The sequence below is a fragment of the Leiobunum rupestre genome, chromosome 9 (genome assembly GCF_980474605.1).
Source record: "Leiobunum rupestre chromosome 9, qqLeiRupe1.1.hap1, whole genome shotgun sequence".
Taxonomy (NCBI): Eukaryota; Metazoa; Arthropoda; class Arachnida; order Opiliones; family Sclerosomatidae; genus Leiobunum; species Leiobunum rupestre.
Genome location: NC_143392.1, coordinates 24,833,388 through 24,853,366, shown reverse-complemented (window position 1 = coordinate 24,853,366; position 19,979 = coordinate 24,833,388). Strand labels below are relative to the sequence as shown.

The following is a 19,979-nucleotide window of genomic DNA, read 5'->3' as shown; positions in this document are numbered from 1 at the left end:
TATAAATCGTCCAAATTTCCACCATTTTGAGTACTAAATTCTTCCTAATTTCATTTTGTTTTAAACCCTTTATGGTTTTAATTCGGAACCTTTTCGGTTGAGGTTTCTACATTCGACCCAAATTGATCATGTTTTACACCTTATATAGTTTAAATTCCGAACCTTTGAGGTTGGGGTTTTCAACGATAGAGATTATAAATTTGAAACTTATCATTTAGTAGGTCGATTTAAAATGGCTTTCTTCCTTTTCTTGTGCAGTCTAACTTCCCCTACGTCATAACGTCGCCTTCTCTCCCACTCTCCCAAGCTTATGAGAAGATGACGGAACAGGTGACACTATGACGTAGGGGAAGTGAATCTTCACAAGATAAAGGGAAGGCAATATACGACAGACTTTCGTAATTTAAATATATATATAATAAACTTCTGGTAACATGAATTTTAAATTCACAGTTTTGAGGTTTCTCGTATATTGAGGGATTAATAATATTGCAGAAGTGAGGTCCGACAATTACAAATTTTGCGAACGGGATTTTGAATCTCAGAGTGATTTCAGAAATTTGAAACAGATTTTGAGATTTCAGAGCGCAATATTCGTGTTAGTTTCTGATTTTTTAGGCTGATTTCGAGCACTTTTGCCTAGCAGCAAAAGGATCCGGGTTCGTTTATCATATCGAAAAAACCTTCGTGCGAGTCCCTCTAAAGATTTCTTTTGTCCATGGTTGGTGTAACCCGGCCACCTGAATTAAAGGCTTCAAAAGTCGCTTGATGACTTAGGCCTAAGGTGGTGCCTTGGGTATTAACCTAGCTGATACATCCTTCCATTTTTTTAGATACATAATTGTCCTTAGAACTACTGGCCATTTTGACCTCCTGCACTTGTAAAAACTAGGACTTTAATGCTTGAACCTTAATATAGAAATACTTCTGATTCGTTCGATGGTTACGAAATTTATATTTTGGAAGTGATTTTCGCACATATTTCAGGATTTTCAAGTTCATTTCAAGATTTCTAAAATCATTTTTCTTTAGAGTGTACGGGATTTGTACGAATGTCGGATCCCTGGAGTGCAGCACGCGCTAAGATATTATAAATCGTGGACAGAGAAATAGCTGTTAGCCGATAATAATAAAGATAAGAGTTATTTTTGTGAATGCTAGATATTATATACATGCAATCCGGGTAAGTGAATGCCTCTTGCGTAACGAAATTTGTATTTGCGCGGCTTCCATAATACACGTTGAACCTTTCTTTTTACTATTACCCAAAAGTCCCCCCAGACACGTACGACTCTATAATTAATAAACATCAAAAGATGAAACAATAGGCAGTTTGAAGAAGAAAAAAGAATTAGACGGCGAAAAATAATAGTCGCCGCCACCAGGGGGCAGCCAAATTCGTTACGTAACTTCAATCTACAATCCCCGGGGACGAAAATAATATTTAGGGTTACCGCACAGCGATACCACGGCTATTCTCTACTTCTACCCTGCTTTAACAACGAACTGTCAGGTCGGCTGGAGTAATTTCCCTGGAAATATTTTATTTTTGGCTCGGGGCAAGACATGAAATCTAGCAGGCCCGTTCAGGATGTAGGCTTAGTCGAGAAGTTCGGCCGATGTACGAAGCGTCTTCGATGGTCGTGCCTATATCAAAATGGATGGAAGATTAGAAGAAAAAAAAGCGCTTAAGCCTTTGCATTAATTTTTTTTAGCGTACGATTCAATCCGTGGTAGCCTTATCTCGAGTGTACTAGAAACTCCGGGTTCACAACCATCACGTACGCTCCGCGAACGCGTTAAAGACGAATGTTTGGCGCGTGTACTAAAGGGGCACTAAAATGGGGGCGGAGCTTAGGTAGCCGTCACTTAAAAGCGACCCCTCGTGCTAAAGGTTGCAAACATGGAAATTGGAGAGATTCCTCTACTTCGAATACATTATTTTCCAAAGATAAAAACCGATTCAATTGATTTCTCTCCCACAACTAGCGCGTTCTAAAAGCAAATTTAGTGGTCACGTTAGACGAGATTTGTAAGATGAAGTACTTTTTCGACGATTAAAATATACCTAATGGTTTTTATTCCCAATTTTAATGGCGCGTCATTCAGGATCTGTTTTATATACATGGAGAAAAAATCAAAGATTCTTTGGTGGGCCTCTAATTTATATTTCTCGGAACTACGAAAGAAAAATAACATTTTGGAATATATGTACTTTTTTCGTTATTTCTCACATTGCTTTTTTTATTTTACTCACGTAGAAAAATTTTAAGCAAAAAACAAGTTGAAAGCCGTCCGTAGTGTCAATTTATCACCTCTCTTTAAATCGAAAAATTGTCTGCAACGTAATTAGCGCCAATCAGTCCTGGCTTCTGTAAAACATGGTGGCAGAAATGTTAATTTTAACTAGTTTTTGCTAGAACTAGAAAATGGTGATTTGCTTAAAAAGGTAGCTTTTGCATTTTCACCTAATTTGTCCAACGCCGTTGAATTATGGTTTTCTAATTACATGAACTAAACACTCTTAGTAGGACTCGCTACGGGAAAAGCCAAGATACCAGTTCTTTCGATGAAACGTTGCTTATTTGTCAACAGCGTTCTCTCAAAAAATTCATATTGACAATTCTGGTGACTAAAGCGGCTTAACGCGTCTATACACTTGAAGTTGTGAGTCCAACTTTGCAAATTCTTGATCCATGTTTAAAAGAAACCCTAAATAAGTACGAAACCCATGGCGTAGCTAGAATTTTGGTTTCTTGGGAAGTTGCACACAATTGAGTGAAATATTAAATAGAAAAACCGTCCGAACAACCAGATTTTTTATGGACAATTGTCAATATCCAAACTAATTATTTGAAAGGTTAAGCGCACTCTAGACAACGCGTAGGTCGAACGTGTAGGGTAAGCAGTCTGCGCCCAATAATGCTACGTCTACACTCCTACACGTTCAGCCTACGCGTTTCTTATAGCGTTCTTAACGCGGTATTTGATGTCCCTCCTTGTAATCTTCACCGAAGAGTTGAATTCGGTAATTTTCGAAGGCTGAGAGATACAAGCGCCATTATCTCTAAACGCTTAGAAGAATAGGAAAAAAAAGGTGTTTGGTCTGGCGAAGATTTTTATATTTCATTTAATTTTTTTTTAATACGTAACGTAGTGAAACACCTTTCATTTTGATGGACTTAAAAGTGCCACCTATCGTCAAAACATAAAATGAAAGAGAGAGAATTGGGCCTATAAGCTGTCAGACGTGCCATCCCTTTCGATGTCTTCGGGCCAAAACTAGTTATAAAAGTATATCTTCATTTGAATTTCGTCTGGCCAAATTATAAAGAGAAGGCCACCATTTGGTTGGACGCCTGATACCCAAAAAAATAATGTTTTTAGTACAGATTTAAAACGACAGATGATAGACTAAACAGAACGACGGATCTAAAAATGATAGTATATTTGCTATTAGGTACTATTTCTTGAAGGCAAATCAAAAATCTCTATACTTCAAAAAGGGCAATGCGCGTGTGGAGAAGGGGCAGATATCAAAATATCAAACTATCGATTGTGTAAGTTATATCCAGTATTTTAGTCAAATCATAAACTAAATGCTTAAGCGGATCTAAAATAAATGTTTATTTTTGTTTAAATTGGCACCTATAGGAGTAACAAACACAATACCCCACACAAGGAGAACGCAACCCGTCAGAAGTCGTTCATTTTCTGGCGTACATTTTTCATTGGTTAGACGGTTTAGCGCCTGCTGCCGTCGGAAGGGGAAAATTCTGAAATTGTCTTCCCACTTTCCGTATAAAAAGCTCAACTTAAAGGTTCGTCCAATGAAATTTGTACACAACACTGCGTTAGCATGTTTAAAGGCTAGCTGCGTTCTCCTTGTGTTTGTTGCTCCTAGCTTTGGCACCATCGACGGTATGTCGAAGCATTTCTTTAAAATCACTTGCGTCGGCATTACAGACGGCCACGATTTTGAATTTGACCAATACTATCGATAGTTTGATATTTCGATACCAACCTTTTCTGCACACGCGCATTGTCATTTTTGACGGCTTATGATTTTTTTTTTAATTTTTGGTTTTTACAGAATAACCTCCCTATGACGTGACTCCAAACTTAGACGCTTGTGAAAGTATAAGGCGTGGTCAAAAACACGTACCCTTTTTTAGCAGTTCAGTGTCGTCATTCATAGTGCTAAGCAAAATCAGTAGACAACTTATTATAATTTTATTATAAGTAACATATTTAAAATTAGTATGACACTTCCTACTGTTTTAATGCTAACTCTCTTAGACCTTTTTTAACAGTGACAGCACCGAATTTTACTCGCGACCGTACTGAGTAGCATATAATAACCCTGCGACGTCACCAATGTTAAACGGCTATTGAGAAAAAACGCGAGTTTTCATGACAACCAATACGGAAGCTACGGCTGTGACGTCACTAACTTTTAAAAACGCATCAACTGCTAGCACTCTATAGTATCTCACGCTTGCTAATTTCTAAACGAGAGCTATTTCTTGAAAGACCACACATATTTGGTGAATTTAAGATTTGCATGCATGGTCGAGGCTTAGCACGGAAGCTTGATAATTTGACTTTAAGTTGCTTATCGTTCAGCGTATGACGTCATTTATACGTCTCTCTAGAGCAATTGGGGATTTTCAGACGAACTGACACTCTTAATAAGTTTGTTTTCGCAGCTGAATAATTTTGAAATGTTGAAATATGAAAAGCTATAGTATTTTCAATTAAAACTAATTTCGAGCTACGCCACTGCGAAACTTTTAAAACGTTTTCTTAACTTCTGAAACTAGTTATTCCTAGTTTCATATTCATTAGGACTATTAATGGGCACATTCGTTTTAAACCGTATAATTTAAAGAGAGCGCGCATCAGCGGGGAGAACAGGACATAAATTAAAGATGAGTCTTCGGACGAACTGTCTCGAAAGTCTAATCAATAACCGAGAGATGTATTTTGCACCAGTGCCTTCCACCCTCCATAACATAAGCTGCTGTTATTAATTAGATTTCTTGGACGGTTGGCTCTCTGCCGTAGACTGTTATTAGTTTCTGTCTTAAGAGGCTGTAGGGAGCTTAGGGGGCTTTAGGGGTGTTACCCTGGTATTACTCCGCTCGGGCTGTTAATATTATTTTGACGCTGTCCGCTCCCAGATGGCAGCTCCTTCTACGCTATCCTCGATAACCTTGGAAGGAAATTGAACTCCGCTTGATGAAAAAACGTTGCAAATAAAGCGTTTTAGCCCATGGCGTGAAATTATATATATATATAATGCCCGGACCCTCAATTTCGTTTGATGTAGTCTACCTATTCTACTGTTTTTGACATCTGTTAGAAGTAAATAATAATTATGGCTTTATTTTTCAATATGATTTGTTAATTTTATGGATTTAAAAGGGAGTATAATGGTGGATCATATAATAGTTCTAGTCGTTACCACGTCGAAATATATGCATACCTAATTAAACTAGATAATACCTTATGTAACAGAATCATTCATAAGAATGCCATGAAACCTTTGCTCAAGGGATATGACGTATTTTGTGTCGCTTGCAACTCCGTGACGAACTGACGAAGAACGGGTCATCAACTTTATAGAAGGGAAACGGAAGTTAGAGAAGCTGATTTGAAAACGCTCAGAACTCCTCACGCGTTTCTAGCTTTTACAATCCATAGTTTAGCTCGTGCCACGTGATCACGATATTTCGATTCCATAGTAACCCTTAAGACATACCATTTTTGGGTCCACTTTCTGTTCCGTGTGAAACAAGGTCTCAATCAGTGTCGGTTTAAGGACTAAGCCTACTAGGCACAGGCCTATGGGCCCCCGCCAACAGATGGCTCCCACCACTGACGAAATCAATGGATTTTCCACTGATTCGGTTTAAGAGAAAAACATATCAGGCTTGTAGCTTTATTATTTGAAAAATCATTATTCTCGTGACATAAGCTCCGCTTCGGGACACGATAGTTTTGCGTTTTTACGCTTTCCTCACATAAGCCCCCACCAAAATCTGCCTAGGGCCCCACCTTCAGGAAATACGTTACTGGTATCATTTAATTGTTTTCTATGGAAATTTTATACAGAGGCATGAGTGATTATGTTACATATGGTAATACGAAAGTCCGTCTCGAACATAATTGTTTTAATTATCGACAATATAGAAAATAATCTCTTTACCGGAATTTTTTTATATATGTTGTTCCCTTTAGAAGTTATTTCTAACAATGTAGTAAAGCTCCCAAGATTTATGTTTCTAAAGGAACGCCGGATAGCTTTATCGAAGTTGTCTTAAAGCTTGCGTCAGTAAAACGTATCCGCGTTTAGCTCTCGCATGCCAAAAATCCTTGTTGAAATATTGTCTTGATCGAGATGCATTTGAACCAATTACATTAATAATAAAGGCAACGTTATAAACGAAAAATAGGGGGGGGGGGGGAAACGAATCGAGTTTTGCTGAGATGAGCCGGGTATGTAGAATTTGTTCAGACCCGCCTTTCGAATTCCAGGCGCACAGTCAATATTTTGAAAGCGTATATTTTTTAGGTTAGTTTTATCTCTGGTGTTTTTTTTATCTCTTCGCGAGGGGAGCGCGTTTAGTTATGACGAGAGTTTTCGCGGGCATCCTTTTTGCCATCGTTTGGAAGTAGGGAGGGAGGCGAAACTTGGAGTTAAGCGTAAGAGTGCGTGCAGTCAGATTGCCAGGATCTTAGTATCCTGCTAATACCATAGGGGGCGCTTTTCGGGGACGCGGAAAGCAGGCGCCAGACGGGAGCGGGATCGAGCATCAGACACGTGCCAGGTAGCCACGCCCTCTCCCCCTTTACGCGAGGATGGTGCGTCTCTAGCCGCGATATCCCTCGACACCAGCGGGCGCCGTCTCGCTCCAATCCTTTCTTACCGCGATAAACTACCTCGCAAATTGCCGCTTTTCGCGGGCAATCTCGGCGAGCGCTTGTGGGAGCCGCGTTAAGCTTTGCAAGGAGATTCCAGGTTAAGCGGCGGTTGGACGCGAAACTCATTCCGGCTCGCGCGTCTTTGCAAGGTCAAGGCATTGCTCCCAAAACTGGCTTCCAGCCACTAATATAGTGACGCCTTATTATCTAGCAGTTCGAGTGAAACTGGGAGAGCGGGGAAAGTCTGCGCACGGAAGGAGCCGCGAATGAACGCTTTCGTTTCTCTTTCTAACGAACTGTTATTTCATAACGTGGACGAAAAAAGCGTAGCATTTATAGTTTCTTTTCCTGGAATGATTCGCTGATACGGGCTGTAGTCACGGGAATGCAGATGTTTATTAGAGTTTTAGAATGCTCATACAAACGTATACGTGTACGCCTAAAGCTTAAATATTCTACAGATTCCTCGTTTTGAGACATTATACAGGGTGTTTCAAAAGGTTATACAAAAATTTGAAGGAGTTGTAGGGGGTGGGTGAGTTGAGAAGTATGCCTGTTTTTTCCCAATTTTCCTACGATAAGTTCAAATAGCGCCAGAGAGCTTCGAAGCGTGGCCTACTAGCCCCTAGAAGTAGGCTGCAATAAGCTCTTTTCACTCATCGTAGGAAAATGGGGACAAAAACAGGCATACTTCTCAACTCACCCCCTACAACTCCTTTAAAGTTTTGCATAACCTTTTGAAACACCATGTATATGAGGAGTTTTCTAGTTTAATTGTTTTAGATCCAGGGCTAAGCTAATCACAATTAAATCCTTCGTGATAAACAATAATGTTAGAAACTGTGCAAAACTAATATAATAAATAGTAATATTTATCACGATAGCCAAAGCTTAGAGTTAGCCAATCTTATTTCTGCGTGTATAGAAAACGATAAAGTTAAAAACTGAAAACCCAAAGTTGTTGGTTTTAAATTTACAACTCTCCTGGCGAACGTGGCAAAACTTTTAACGCCAATTTACATTCAGGGCGTTTTCTCTCTTAGCTCCGAAGAAACTCAAGTTTTATTGACTATTGGGGTAGACGCGCCAGGTATTCTGTCAATAAATTTTCTTAGAAAATTGGTATCCCTCCCCTGGAAATTTTTTTAAATACTTTTCCCGACGAAGAGGGGGGGGGCAGTGGGGAAAACAAAAGAGAAGGCAATTTTCAACGGGAGCCCCAGACAACGTCGTTTCACATATTCCAGCTATGAGTGGGTAGCATTTCCAGAAGCTCCTCTTCGATGGTGTTTTTCAACAATTTCTTTTTACGCCATCGCCCGTAATTACCGGATAAAGAACCCCGTGGCACCTTTAACACTGCAGACAATCTCGCGTAGGACACGACATTTTAAACCAAAAATATTTACGCAAATTTAACGTCCAAGGTCTCAAAGGCTGGAAATGTACGCATTTTAAAGTTGCTTACAGGTAAACAAACATTCAGAGGAAAGCCTTACGAGGTTCCATTTTAAGGTTTTTATTTGTACCAGATGGCGCCAAATTAAACAGTTTGATAAGAAGAATATAAATACTTACTATTTTTTGGTCTAACACTATTCGCGGAAAACGCTCTTCCAAAGTATTGTCTGTTATTGTGAAATTAGAGAAAAATGCCTAAATAAAACTCTCTAATACGCGTAAGTGCGTACCATGAAAGCCATTACACTACTGGTTGACAAACGCTAATTACGTCTCCTAATACGCTACCTATCTAGCACCCATCAAACGTAACAAAATAACTACTATCAGTTTTTGGAGCCATCTGGTAGGACTTCATGTATTAAAAAATCGGCCCTCTAAAGTCAGTACCCCTGCGATATGAACTTCTCCTTTTACATATTAGATTAGTCCATGTTAAAAGGGACTTTTGTAAAAGAAACAAATAAATATTCATTCATTCATCGCTCTATAAGAATTCCCAGTAAGACAATTTCAGTATGCGCGTATAGCTAAACCAAAGGAATTATGGGAGTTATGTTGTCTGATGTTCCCCTTTCCATGACAATTTGCTGAGGTTAACGGTAATACTGAGTGTAGGGAACTGTTGGCATTAAAAATTCGCTAGATGACTGGTGCCTTGTGTATTAGAATAGCTTATTATTATGTTGGTATAAATATTTCAACTGGTTTACTTTAAAACTTTTACGGGGACGTTTTTCGTGCGAGTCCGTCTAAAGATTTATTTGGTCCATGGTGGCTGTGACATCTATGGATACATAATAGGCTTTTCAATAAATGCCACTCTCTTTTTCTCCCCCCCCTACGCGCGAGTCACTTAATATAATAGTCAGGTGTTTATGTTAGGTTTATTTGTAAGGCTAAAGTTAATTGCGCGCGTGCGAAATTGAACGAGCTCTTCCATATTGAGTTATTCAGCAGTGCGCGCTTTAAAATATAACTCTTTTACAAATATATAATGGCTCTTTGTATTAATACTTCTAGTCAAATCGCTGAACAGGTTAAACAGGCTAAACGTTTATTGTCCCTAGAACTGCTGGCCATTTTGACCTTCTGCTCGTTTAAGGAAGGCTTTAAAGCTTGAACCCTATAGAAATACTTCTGATACTCTAATGGCTCCGACATCCGTAAAAATCTTAAAATCAACTTGAAAATCGTGAAATCTGGGCAAAAATAACTTCCAAAATATCGAAACCAGCAACCAACAGGGAAATTGTGCTTCAATTAGATTTTTGGTGTGTTTCCATTGTGATATCATGGTAGTATGGCGACAATATTATCGTACATTCTTCTTAGTTACTTCAATGCGTTCTTGATTAGCTCGTAAGAGAGCTGTTTGCATTATGGGAATATAATTACAGAAAAATAGCCGAATATATATGGTTTCCAAATGATGTTGAAAGTAATACAAACACTTTTTTTTTTAATTCTTATCATATGGTTTATTTATGAGCGGCGTAAGTATCATAATAACCATCAGTATGTCAATTACGAAAAATTATCACCCGACTGATTTTTTTGCAGTCTAGGTTGGGTTCTCAATCATTCCATAAAAATACATTTGTATTAGGATAGAGAAGTTTCTCGATTCTCTTGGTGGAAGTACTGGCGAGCGATTCAATTTGTAGAATGAGGTGTTTTGCTTATGATTCGTGTACAGTAGTTTATTGGTCTAATATTAAACATACTTTGGTTCGCGATAAATTGCAAAGCCCTTTGTAGAACGATTTGAATTTTGAAACCTCAGAAAAGCGTTTTTGTTTTTGGTCGTTCGAGAAGGACCTCAACCTTTAGGTTCTCACTTTTTAACTTTCTGCCAAACGAACCTCGATTTTTGGGCGCGTTTATTTCGAGGGAGTAGTTGTTATTATACACAGCCAGGTTTTCATTCGAGAATCGGCGTCTCCCATTTTGTAATTTCAAACCGGAACTGTCTCTGTTTCTGCCTTCTGTTGTTATTTTCGCCGAAATGAGCTTCGTTTCAAGCTGGGTTCAACAAACCTCTCACGGAGTGAATTGCTATTTCAATTGTCTCTAGTCAAAACACGCTTTTGTTTGACTGTAGAGTTTAGTAAGCACATCAATGGAATCGGACAAAGGGTCGAAGGAAATAGAACGACGAACACATTTCTTACTAGGGAAACTAAAATATTTTATGGGAAGCTTTTCGATTTTAATGCTTTTATTTATAACAGATGGCGTCAGTAGATTAATGGCAATACCTGGTCGCATTTTCTTTTCTCAAATTCGCCCAAAATGGCTGAGGAGTGTTGCTACTCTATTTAAAAAAAGTTATTATTATTACCAAAAGTACATAATCTTAACCAACAAATAGGGAAAGCACACTCAATGTTAAATCGGCTTTCCCAAATGGCAACGCGTCTAGCGCGTCCTCTGGTGGCCGAGGTTTTAAGAACCTTTGCGCTTGAGTCATGTGATCAACTTTTAGATCTTGAATCAAACAGTTTCGTATGAGTAGACAATTTTCCGAAAGTCACCACCACAGCGCAGCTTCTAAGAAAACTATGAAGCGTTATTTTTAATGATTTGGAATGATGCAATTAGCTTAACTTAAGTTCAAAATTCATTAGAGCCTCGCTTCGTTTTATTAGAAAATTTATCCGGTTTGCTAGAAATTTCGACACTAAAAAGGCCCGTGTAATGGGAATAGACTGATAATGAAGAACGACTTGAAAGAAAACATCATATTAGCGGAAGTTTGAACAGGTTCACACAACGCAGAAGTGGTATTCATTTCGCGAGTAGACCTAGTTCCGTCTGATTGAAATATGCCCTTTGTTCAGTAGAGTAGACCGTTTCCGGTTCGAAATGCTTTCGCAATAACTATCAAACACTCAGAAGCGTTGGAATATATTTACCAGAACCAGTGTTCGCTCACGGCCAACTATACGTATCGTTTCCCAAAATTACTTCCGATGAAAAGGTTGGGGTTGAAATACTTGATACAGGCTATCAGGGCGCGTTCTTGGTGAAAAAATGTAATATTTTCCCTAAAATCATTGTATATAAAGAAACTTTGTTAGTAAACAAATACCATTATGCAAGGGCAAAACTTGACTAAACCACCGTTGGTCGAAGAGCTGTGAACTTTAATAAATGTGAAGAAAAATTAGAAATAGACCAACAATTGGTGGGAAAAAATTAATTTTATTTAACATGAATGTGAGCTTTCTTTCAATTTTTGGTCTATTACTTCTTCACGTTTATTAATATTCACCATTATTTCGAGTCTGGAGAGTCATCACACTATCACAGGGTATGGCTTTGATAGTTAATTAACCTGGAGGTCATCCCATTATCTTTGGCGTTATTAGTGGCGTGTATTTGGAAACGATGTTGTATTTTAAAGGTTGAACTTGCATTTTAAAGGTGGATTTTTTTCTTTCCAGGCGAGCAATGACTACTATCTCTACGTAACAGCCAACGACGGTCACCAAACTGTAAGTAGCCCTCAATGGAGTAATGGTACTTGTCACGGGTACTGATCATAGGCGTCTATTGTCCGGCAGGCTAAGATCGAAGTATACATTCGGATTCGGCCAGCGAATGGGAGTCCTGACGAAGGAATCGTCGATGTCCCCTTCAGCACCAGCCGGCCTCCCCCTCCCGGGGTCCCGCGCCTCCAGCCCTTTCCGGTTCCCCCGAGGTCGCGTCCTTCCCACCTTCCCGCCGCACCTTACCCCCCCGCCGCCGCCTCCCCTACCACCACATCTCCCCAGCAGAAGGTACGTCCCCCCGCGAAGCCCCAGGACGCCGCCCCCACTGCCACCCCCCTCCCCCCCGTTGATCACGGAGCCAATACGATTCCGTCCGGATCCGCGAAGGCGGGGCCAGGCGCGGCCGAGGGCGCCTCCGAATCAGGCTTACCGGATGGCGGCGCGAAGGCGAAGGAGAGCTTCGACTTCACCGCCATGATCCTCCCCATCGTGGCCGTCCTGGGGTTTGCCCCTCTCGTCGCCGTCATCTTCTGGCTCATACAGAAGAAATGCCACAAGGAAGAGAAGCTGAAACCGGTAATTTCCATACTACTACCGCCACGGACTAGTTCACTCTCAGGAACCGATCTTTAGTTCGGTTACCATTATAAGTGTTGGCATAAGTATGACATTAGGTCTTTCTATAAAGTGACATTAGCCTTATTGTTTTGGTGTTGCTGCTGCGTCACGGGTGACGTATCGATGACGTTTTACTACGAAAAGCCCTGGACATAAGAGTAAATTTGATGAGGGACCCTGTTTTAAGAATAAACTAAACTGAGCCCCTACGTATTTCGTGACGAATGAGTTACATAAAAAACAAGTTCAGCAAGCGTTGCTTATTTTAAAGAAAGGCCTATTACCAAAAATTATCACTGAATTGTCCCCTTAGTGTCTAAATATGTTAACAGCAAAATATAACAAAGGCGATAAGATACTACACCGAATTGTACAATCAAGATTTAGTTCAGCACAGAACTAAAGTGTCTAAATACGCCCAAAGCGAAATATACTAAGGACGATAAGATATTACTCACGTCGTCAGTTCAGTTGCGAGGTCTTTATACAGACGAAAACGACCAAGTGTTTTTATTTCCAGTTTTGAATCAATTTTTTGAGTTCGTCCGCTAGATAGCGTTCTGAGCAAAGAAAACCCACCTGAGAGTTAATTAGTCCACGCTATAGCGCGTCCTCCATTGGTTTCGAATCTAATACGCCGCGTGTACCCATCGCAGTTAGGGAAAATACCCGAGCGAACCGACAGCGACATATCGGATGATATGAGCCTCAGTCACCATCCAAGCGCCCTCTATTTACCAAAGTCCAGAAGAGCCCTGTCCAATCGATACGAATCCGCCGATTTCACCGGAGTACGTTGGTTCACCTTCCAAAATTACTTCAAAACCGATGATCCTGTTAAGACTAACAAAACTGTTTTCATTTAGAAACCACTATCCGAGGACTTGAAGTGGGAATTCCCGAGACATCATCTCAGATTCATGGGTATCCTCGGCGAGGGTTGTTTCGGACAAGTGTGGAAATGCGAGACCATGAACGTGGATAGTAAAAGGGAAGGAGCATCCGTGGTGGCCGTCAAGACTCTCAAAGGTTCGTAACCCTTTGGTAATCCCGAGTGGAGGACATTGAAGTAAATATTCTCATTGGTCGAATAGAAAACGCCACCGAGAAGGAGAAGAAGGATTTGAGTAGCGAACTGGAAGTGATGAAACTATTGGACCCTCACCCCAACATCGTAACCCTCTTAGGGTGCTGCACCGATCGTGGTAAGTTTTCGGTTTACTTCGACAATGTTTTTTGTCGTATAACTCCCTTGGCGTATTCGTGAAATCGGACTATTCCTTTTTGAAGAACCAATCTTCGTCATTATGGAATACGTCCCATTCGGCAAACTGCAGTCGTACTTGCGAGAGACACGGGCGGAGCGTTTCTACGGCAACCTTCACGGAAGCAGCAAAAACCTGTCGTCCAGGGACCTGACTTCGTTCGCTTACCAAGTAGCCAAAGGAATGGAATACCTATCGTCCAAAGGAGTACGAAAAACTTCAAATGTCAAAATCTTAAAACCTTTACTAATAGCAAACTTCTGTAGATAATTCATAGAGATCTGGCGGCCAGAAACGTCCTGGTCAACGAAAACAAGACATGTAAAGTAGCTGACTTTGGTTTTGCCAGGGATGTAATTGCCAGCAATGTCTATGAGAGGAAATCGGAAGTATGTTACTTTAAATCAAGATCTTTTCGTAGAGAGGTCAGCGCACGGACCTACGGAATTGAAACCCGTTCGTCACACGCTTATTTTTCCCCTGGTCTGGAGAAAGAATTTCTGTGTCTCTTAAAGCCATCTATCAACTTTTAGTGGAAATAACTTATGGTAGATTTAATAAACGACACGTTATCTATTGAATTTTAACATTTTAATAATAATTTATGTTGCATTATTAGGATATCATTAGAAATAATTAAGAAAACCATAACATTGCTAACATAAAATTACTGGTTTTATATAAGCTCTCATATGTAGTTTGGGGTACGAGTATAGATGGCGCAAAACAGCGCAAGGAAAGGTTTTCTGACGAAAGAGTAAAATATAAAGCGCGTTGACCTACCCGTGAAACGATCTCGCTTTAAGTGAAGACGGAACTTGAAATTCTAACGATTATCTATTTAGGGACGCCTACCTATCCGCTGGATGGCGCCGGAGTCTCTTTACGACAATATATTCACCATAAAAACCGACGTCTGGTCATTCGGCGTACTCATGTGGGAAATCGTCACCTTAGGTATTGTTTTCAACCATTTCATCGCGTCAAGAAGAAGTTGCTAAGACGATAAAATTCTTTGCAGGCTCAACTCCGTACCCTGGCTTGGCCGCTGCGGAGGTCATGAGACGCGTTCGTGACGGCTACCGGCTGGAGAAACCGGAGCATTGCAAACGGGAGATGTACAACATAATGTACTACTGCTGGGACAAGGATCCGGCCGAAAGGCCATCCTTCAATGAGCTAGTTCGATTACTGGACAAACTCTTAATCAGCGAAAACGAGTATATCGAGTTGGACAGGTTTCCGGACCATTCGTACTACAACATTACCAACCTCTCCGGGGAGAAGCTTTGAAAACTTTGAACGTGCTAAAGACGAGGTCGAGTTCATGATTTACACAAATGTTTACGAATAATTACTAGTCTTTATAATGGAGACCACGCGGGATAGAAAACCACAAAGAACCTCTTTAAAGGAAATATAACCTGTAAAGTAATCTTTATGAAAGACCCCTTATATTTTTCAAATTTACCTGTACAGTGGCGCCAAACAATTTTAAAGCCAAAGGCAAGAGCGGCCAGAGCGGCAAACGTTGGTGTTCCACACCAAATACTCGAGGTTATATTACCTTAAAGAGGTGTTTAGGACTTTTGCCCAGTTTACAGCTATAACCTTTGCCCAAAGAGATTCGTCATAGACCGATTCACAAATTATCTACAGAGAAGCAAACATTTAGTGCGAAACCCTTAAAGGGTCGATTTGAACAATTTTATTTATACTAGATGGTGCCAATTTAAACAATTCGACTAGAATGTAATAAACATAAACTAGAGCAAATTTAAACGAACAAAACTTCAACTTGAAAGACAAAAAGAAAAAACAGATTTATTTTCCTCGGTTTTTAGATAATTTGAAATCTCAGACTGTTGGCGTCATCTGGTAGGACTTCGGGTATTTAGAAATTGCCCTCTAATGGCGTTATCCCCGTGAAAAGATCTTCTCCCTTGTCAAATGTGTATCGGCGTATTAGAAAGACTTTACAGTCGTTGATCTCAAAGCGGAACAGCTCATTGACCATTCTGTTAAGAAACGACGTAAAATACCAAGAACTGGCTCGACATTTTTAGTACCAATTGGGCTCAAACAGAAATTACATTCTTTCGTGTTTTAATTAAGAGCGTTAACAATTTAAAATTTAAATATTTTTGGAGTGTGTGCGTGTGGTCTAACGTTTTATATAATTAGATTTGTTGTAGAAAAGAGAAAACAAAGTAAGAGTTAAGAAAATTTTATTTATAAGTCGATTATTGTTTTAAGTACATAATGAAATTTAAGCCTACTATTATATATTGAACATATCTTGTCTTATTTTTTGTAAATAAAAAACTATTTTTGTAACGGAATTTCCGTTTGCGTGTTCACTCTCAACTAATAAGATGTACTTTTTAGCCTCATCCCCTCTAGATATAGAGAGTAAAGATGCTAATTTTTTCGGTGGTGGTGAATACACAGCGATAACTCGAAACGTCGATTTATCTTCAACTGAACGCGATAAAAATTTGATCACGCGTCTTGGAATTCGTATTAGTTCCCCCTATTGTCGCTCGGCATATTGAACCATGATAGTGTCGCTCGGCGGGTATTAAACAAAGGGAAGTTTTTCGTCCTCCAAATAGAAATTTGATGTATTAAGGGGCGTTCATATTATACAACTTTTCATCCTCTTTCATTGTCGACCTCAGCCATGTATTTGTACGCCGCAATGTTGAAAAACTTCTCTCTACTGTAGCAATAGATACAGGTAGATAAAGCAAATATTTTGTACAGGGTGTGCAAAGTAGGATAGTTACTTCGGGGACAAACAGTCATCGCTTGCAGAATCAAGATCACGAAAGGCGTTTATCTTCGTTTTCTTAAAGAGTCACTTTTAATCACAAAGGGTGATTCTTCAAAGAACGAGATTTCAGTTAAGCACTGATTCAATTTATGTGCCAGATAATTACCGTCAGGTTTTAGTAGTTGTGGGGGCAAAACTATGTGGAATTTTAAATGATAAATATTTTCTGCAGCAAAACGTTCTCTCATGTCAGCGGTAACATATGGTCCAGTTTTGGAATAAAAACAGTTCTTTTCCAATATGTAATAGCATCGTCATTATGATCGCAGTTTGCCCTGTGTCATTGCCTGCCTGTAAGACGAGGAACACTCATCTCCACGTCTAACTCTTCCATCACCGTCTTCGCTTCCTGAACAATACGAGCAAAGTGGCTATCAGCATTAACTCTCATATCGTAGTACACCTTGAGCATCGAATCTAATTTTAATTTTGACATCGCGACGTCCAAATTAAGCTAGGGTCTTGTAAGATTTTTCTGATTGGATATGTTGTACTCATAATCTCACTCAGTGAAAACAGCGTGATAATAAACTGGCAATTTTAGAGAGCTCGAAGGAGAATATTGGCTTTGGCAGCCGTTGTTCTGTCCCTCCAATTATGTATTTCTTTAAGAACTTAACATGCTCAACCCATTTATTTTGACAATGTGACTGCAGCGAGTGTTTTAGGTGACTCTTCAATGTTGCGAACCGCTTGCTAGACGTTGTGAAGAGCGCTACTACTTCTTCAATAGTACCAAGTGCGTTTCTCACCTAACTCTGCTACTGCGAGAGACAGCGAGGTTGAGCTGATGAATTCTACACGGTGCTACTTGCGCGTTGATAGCTTTCTTTTTATTATAGTTACAACTCCTTTAAATTCTAACATATTAACTGACAGCCTATACCCACACAGTTCTCCAGTAACAGAGAAAGGCTTTCCATTCTCCTTAGAATCGTAGTAACCTATAGCTCACCAGTATTGCTGCGCTCTTCAGTTTCATCGTCAAAGTTGCTACTACAATCATTGTCTTTATGGATGTCAATGAAACCCAGAAATCTTTCGTGTAATTGGCCGCCACCATCGACATATCTTGCAGATGAATTCAATTGGGCGATGTGCGCTGTGTCCGTAGTCTCATCGAAGATGATGCTGTAATAACGAGATTCTTTAATTTTCTCCAGTATTCTTGATAACCCCATTGCTTCACAGCATGTAATAAGTTCGTTACACGTTGTTTTATTTTTGTAAGTGGCGTCGATTCTTAATCTTAGAAGAGCTCTAAAGTTTCCCTCGTTACTCACTATATTTTCATGATCATTTGTTTCGTTTTCTAATAGTCTCCCATCATCTCTATGCCCACGCAGAGGAATATTTTGCCTTCCATGGAATATGACTGTTTTTATTACAGGTACAAGACGGGCTTGTTTTCTCTAATACTTTCCATTATCTGTGTTGACAATTGATTTATGACCTGAAGATCGCGGTTGTCTCGTGTTGTTAAAAATAATTTTGCATCTGTTGACGCTTCAACGTGGTACAAGGTCACCATCTTTTCCAGTAAGTTTGGCAAACTTTGTTTGTGTTTCAGTCACAAGTTTCTTGGCGATATTGGATTTCTTTTCACCGACCATTTTATTATTCACAAAATTTGAACAGTTAATGCAAAAACGGTTCACTTTTAATTTGTGAGAAAACCAGCCAAGTCAAAGTGATTATCGTGCACCTGTCTGCGTTCAACCCTTCCTCTCTTGTGGTGCTCGGAAGTCGGAAAGATATAACCTTTTTCGGGTTTCCTTGGAGCTTTGAGAAGCTTGTATATTATATCATCACTAAGTTTTCCCAACGATAATATATCGATATAATTTCCAATAGCCGTGGGATTACAGGAATAAGTGCAAATAATCTATGAACTCTGTTGCAGAAGGTTTGACGAAGTGCTGGGTTGTGCCTGTACATCTGGGTCATCTGGTGGTGTTTTTGCGGCTAAAACGTGACCAGGATCTTCAGATATTTCCGCTTTTCGTTTCCTTATTTTAAAACGGTCCATTTCAAATTATATCTAAAACTTTCATTATGGGTGGACTGTATGCTATAATTATTTAAACTAAATTCTGAATAAAACGCTGTCAAGGTTTGGTTGTGGAACTATGGACTATATTATTTGGCGCTATTATATTATTACTGAGAAATTAGTATGGATTAATTAACACTATTGTACTGAATCACTACTTGAACATTTGCCAGATAGAATGACATATAGAAATCACTAGAAAGAATGTTCGCGACTTTTCTCGAATGACGTATAAAATACGATGACGCGGGCTAACATGCCACTTAATAGGTAGGATGTTAGCCGGCGTCATCTTAGGTAGTACCTATGCCAGTACAACTACTCGATTAACGAATAAATTGCGTGTAGATAGATACACTGGTGGGTGGCGCGGGTGGCGGGGGCGCGCCCTCCGCTTGCCGTGACCCGCGCCCCCATATGTATTCGCCACTGCATCTTTTCACGTGACTCCAGCGGGTTCTCTAGATTTTACCCACCCAGGGGAGTGGCCGAAATGGAGCGTTTTCGAATAGCATCGAATCTGCACGGCAAATCTGGTGAAGTTAATATGCTGATTTATCTTATGGTTGATGTTTTCGCTTCCTTTAATCTCTCAGCTGCGGACCAGGTTGTCTACGATACCGTTCTAGCCCACTTTGAAAATCATTGTCGTTCGAGGCAATGCCATTTACGAAAGAGCCCGCTTCAATTCTCGCACCCAGAAAGAGGTGAAGTTGATGGAAGAATATATAACAGAACTGTACAGTTTGGTCGAACATTGTGATTATGCAGCATTTCGGGATGAAATAGTTCGAGACAGAATTGTAGTAGGCATAAGAGATAAAGCGTTGTCTGAATGTATGCAATTAGATACAGGACTGACTTTAGAGAAAGCAATCAACACTACGCAACAACAACAAGAGGTTCAGCGTCAACAGCAAATGTTAAATCCTGGTCAAAATTATCAACCCAAAGATGCGAATGTGGCGAAGAGAAAGACAAGTTATACTGGAACAATTCAAAAAGGAGGTCCAAAATGTCAAAATACAGGGAAGATTCAACAACAGAATCAGGTGCACAATCCAAATATCCTAAACTGGTTTCCCAACGTACGTTACATGTTGGAAATGTAATAAGAGTTGGCCACTACGGAAGTAAATGTTTCACACCTGCATCAAACGTTCAGTCTTTGACAGATAAATATGCATTTTTACGTGCAATAACACCAGATAAAAGTAATCCTGAATTCAACTATTTAGTCCAAGTTCAAGTAAATGGAACGAGTATCCAATTTAAAGTGGACAAAGCAGTGGAAGAAACTAAAATACCTCAGAGTCTTTACG

At 39.8% G+C, this 19,979-nt stretch overlaps 1 protein-coding gene across 1 annotated transcript in view; it reads left to right on the top strand.

Moving 5' to 3' along the window:
• Nucleotides 1-16,041, top strand: part of Cad96Ca (tyrosine kinase receptor Cad96Ca) — a 34,336-nt gene extending 18,295 nt beyond the window's left edge. The window contains exons 4-12 of the mRNA XM_090159113.1: nucleotides 11,838-11,888; nucleotides 11,958-12,461; nucleotides 13,160-13,294; nucleotides 13,370-13,532; nucleotides 13,598-13,708; nucleotides 13,794-13,975; nucleotides 14,035-14,157; nucleotides 14,614-14,725; nucleotides 14,790-16,041. Coding sequence (XP_090015239.1) covers nucleotides 11,838-11,888; nucleotides 11,958-12,461; nucleotides 13,160-13,294; nucleotides 13,370-13,532; nucleotides 13,598-13,708; nucleotides 13,794-13,975; nucleotides 14,035-14,157; nucleotides 14,614-14,725; nucleotides 14,790-15,061 — 1,653 coding nt within the window. The 3' untranslated portion in view covers nucleotides 15,062-16,041. The remainder of the gene's footprint in view (nucleotides 1-11,837; nucleotides 11,889-11,957; nucleotides 12,462-13,159; nucleotides 13,295-13,369; nucleotides 13,533-13,597; nucleotides 13,709-13,793; nucleotides 13,976-14,034; nucleotides 14,158-14,613; nucleotides 14,726-14,789) is intronic.
• The last annotated feature ends 3,938 nt before the right edge of the window (nucleotides 16,042-19,979 follow it).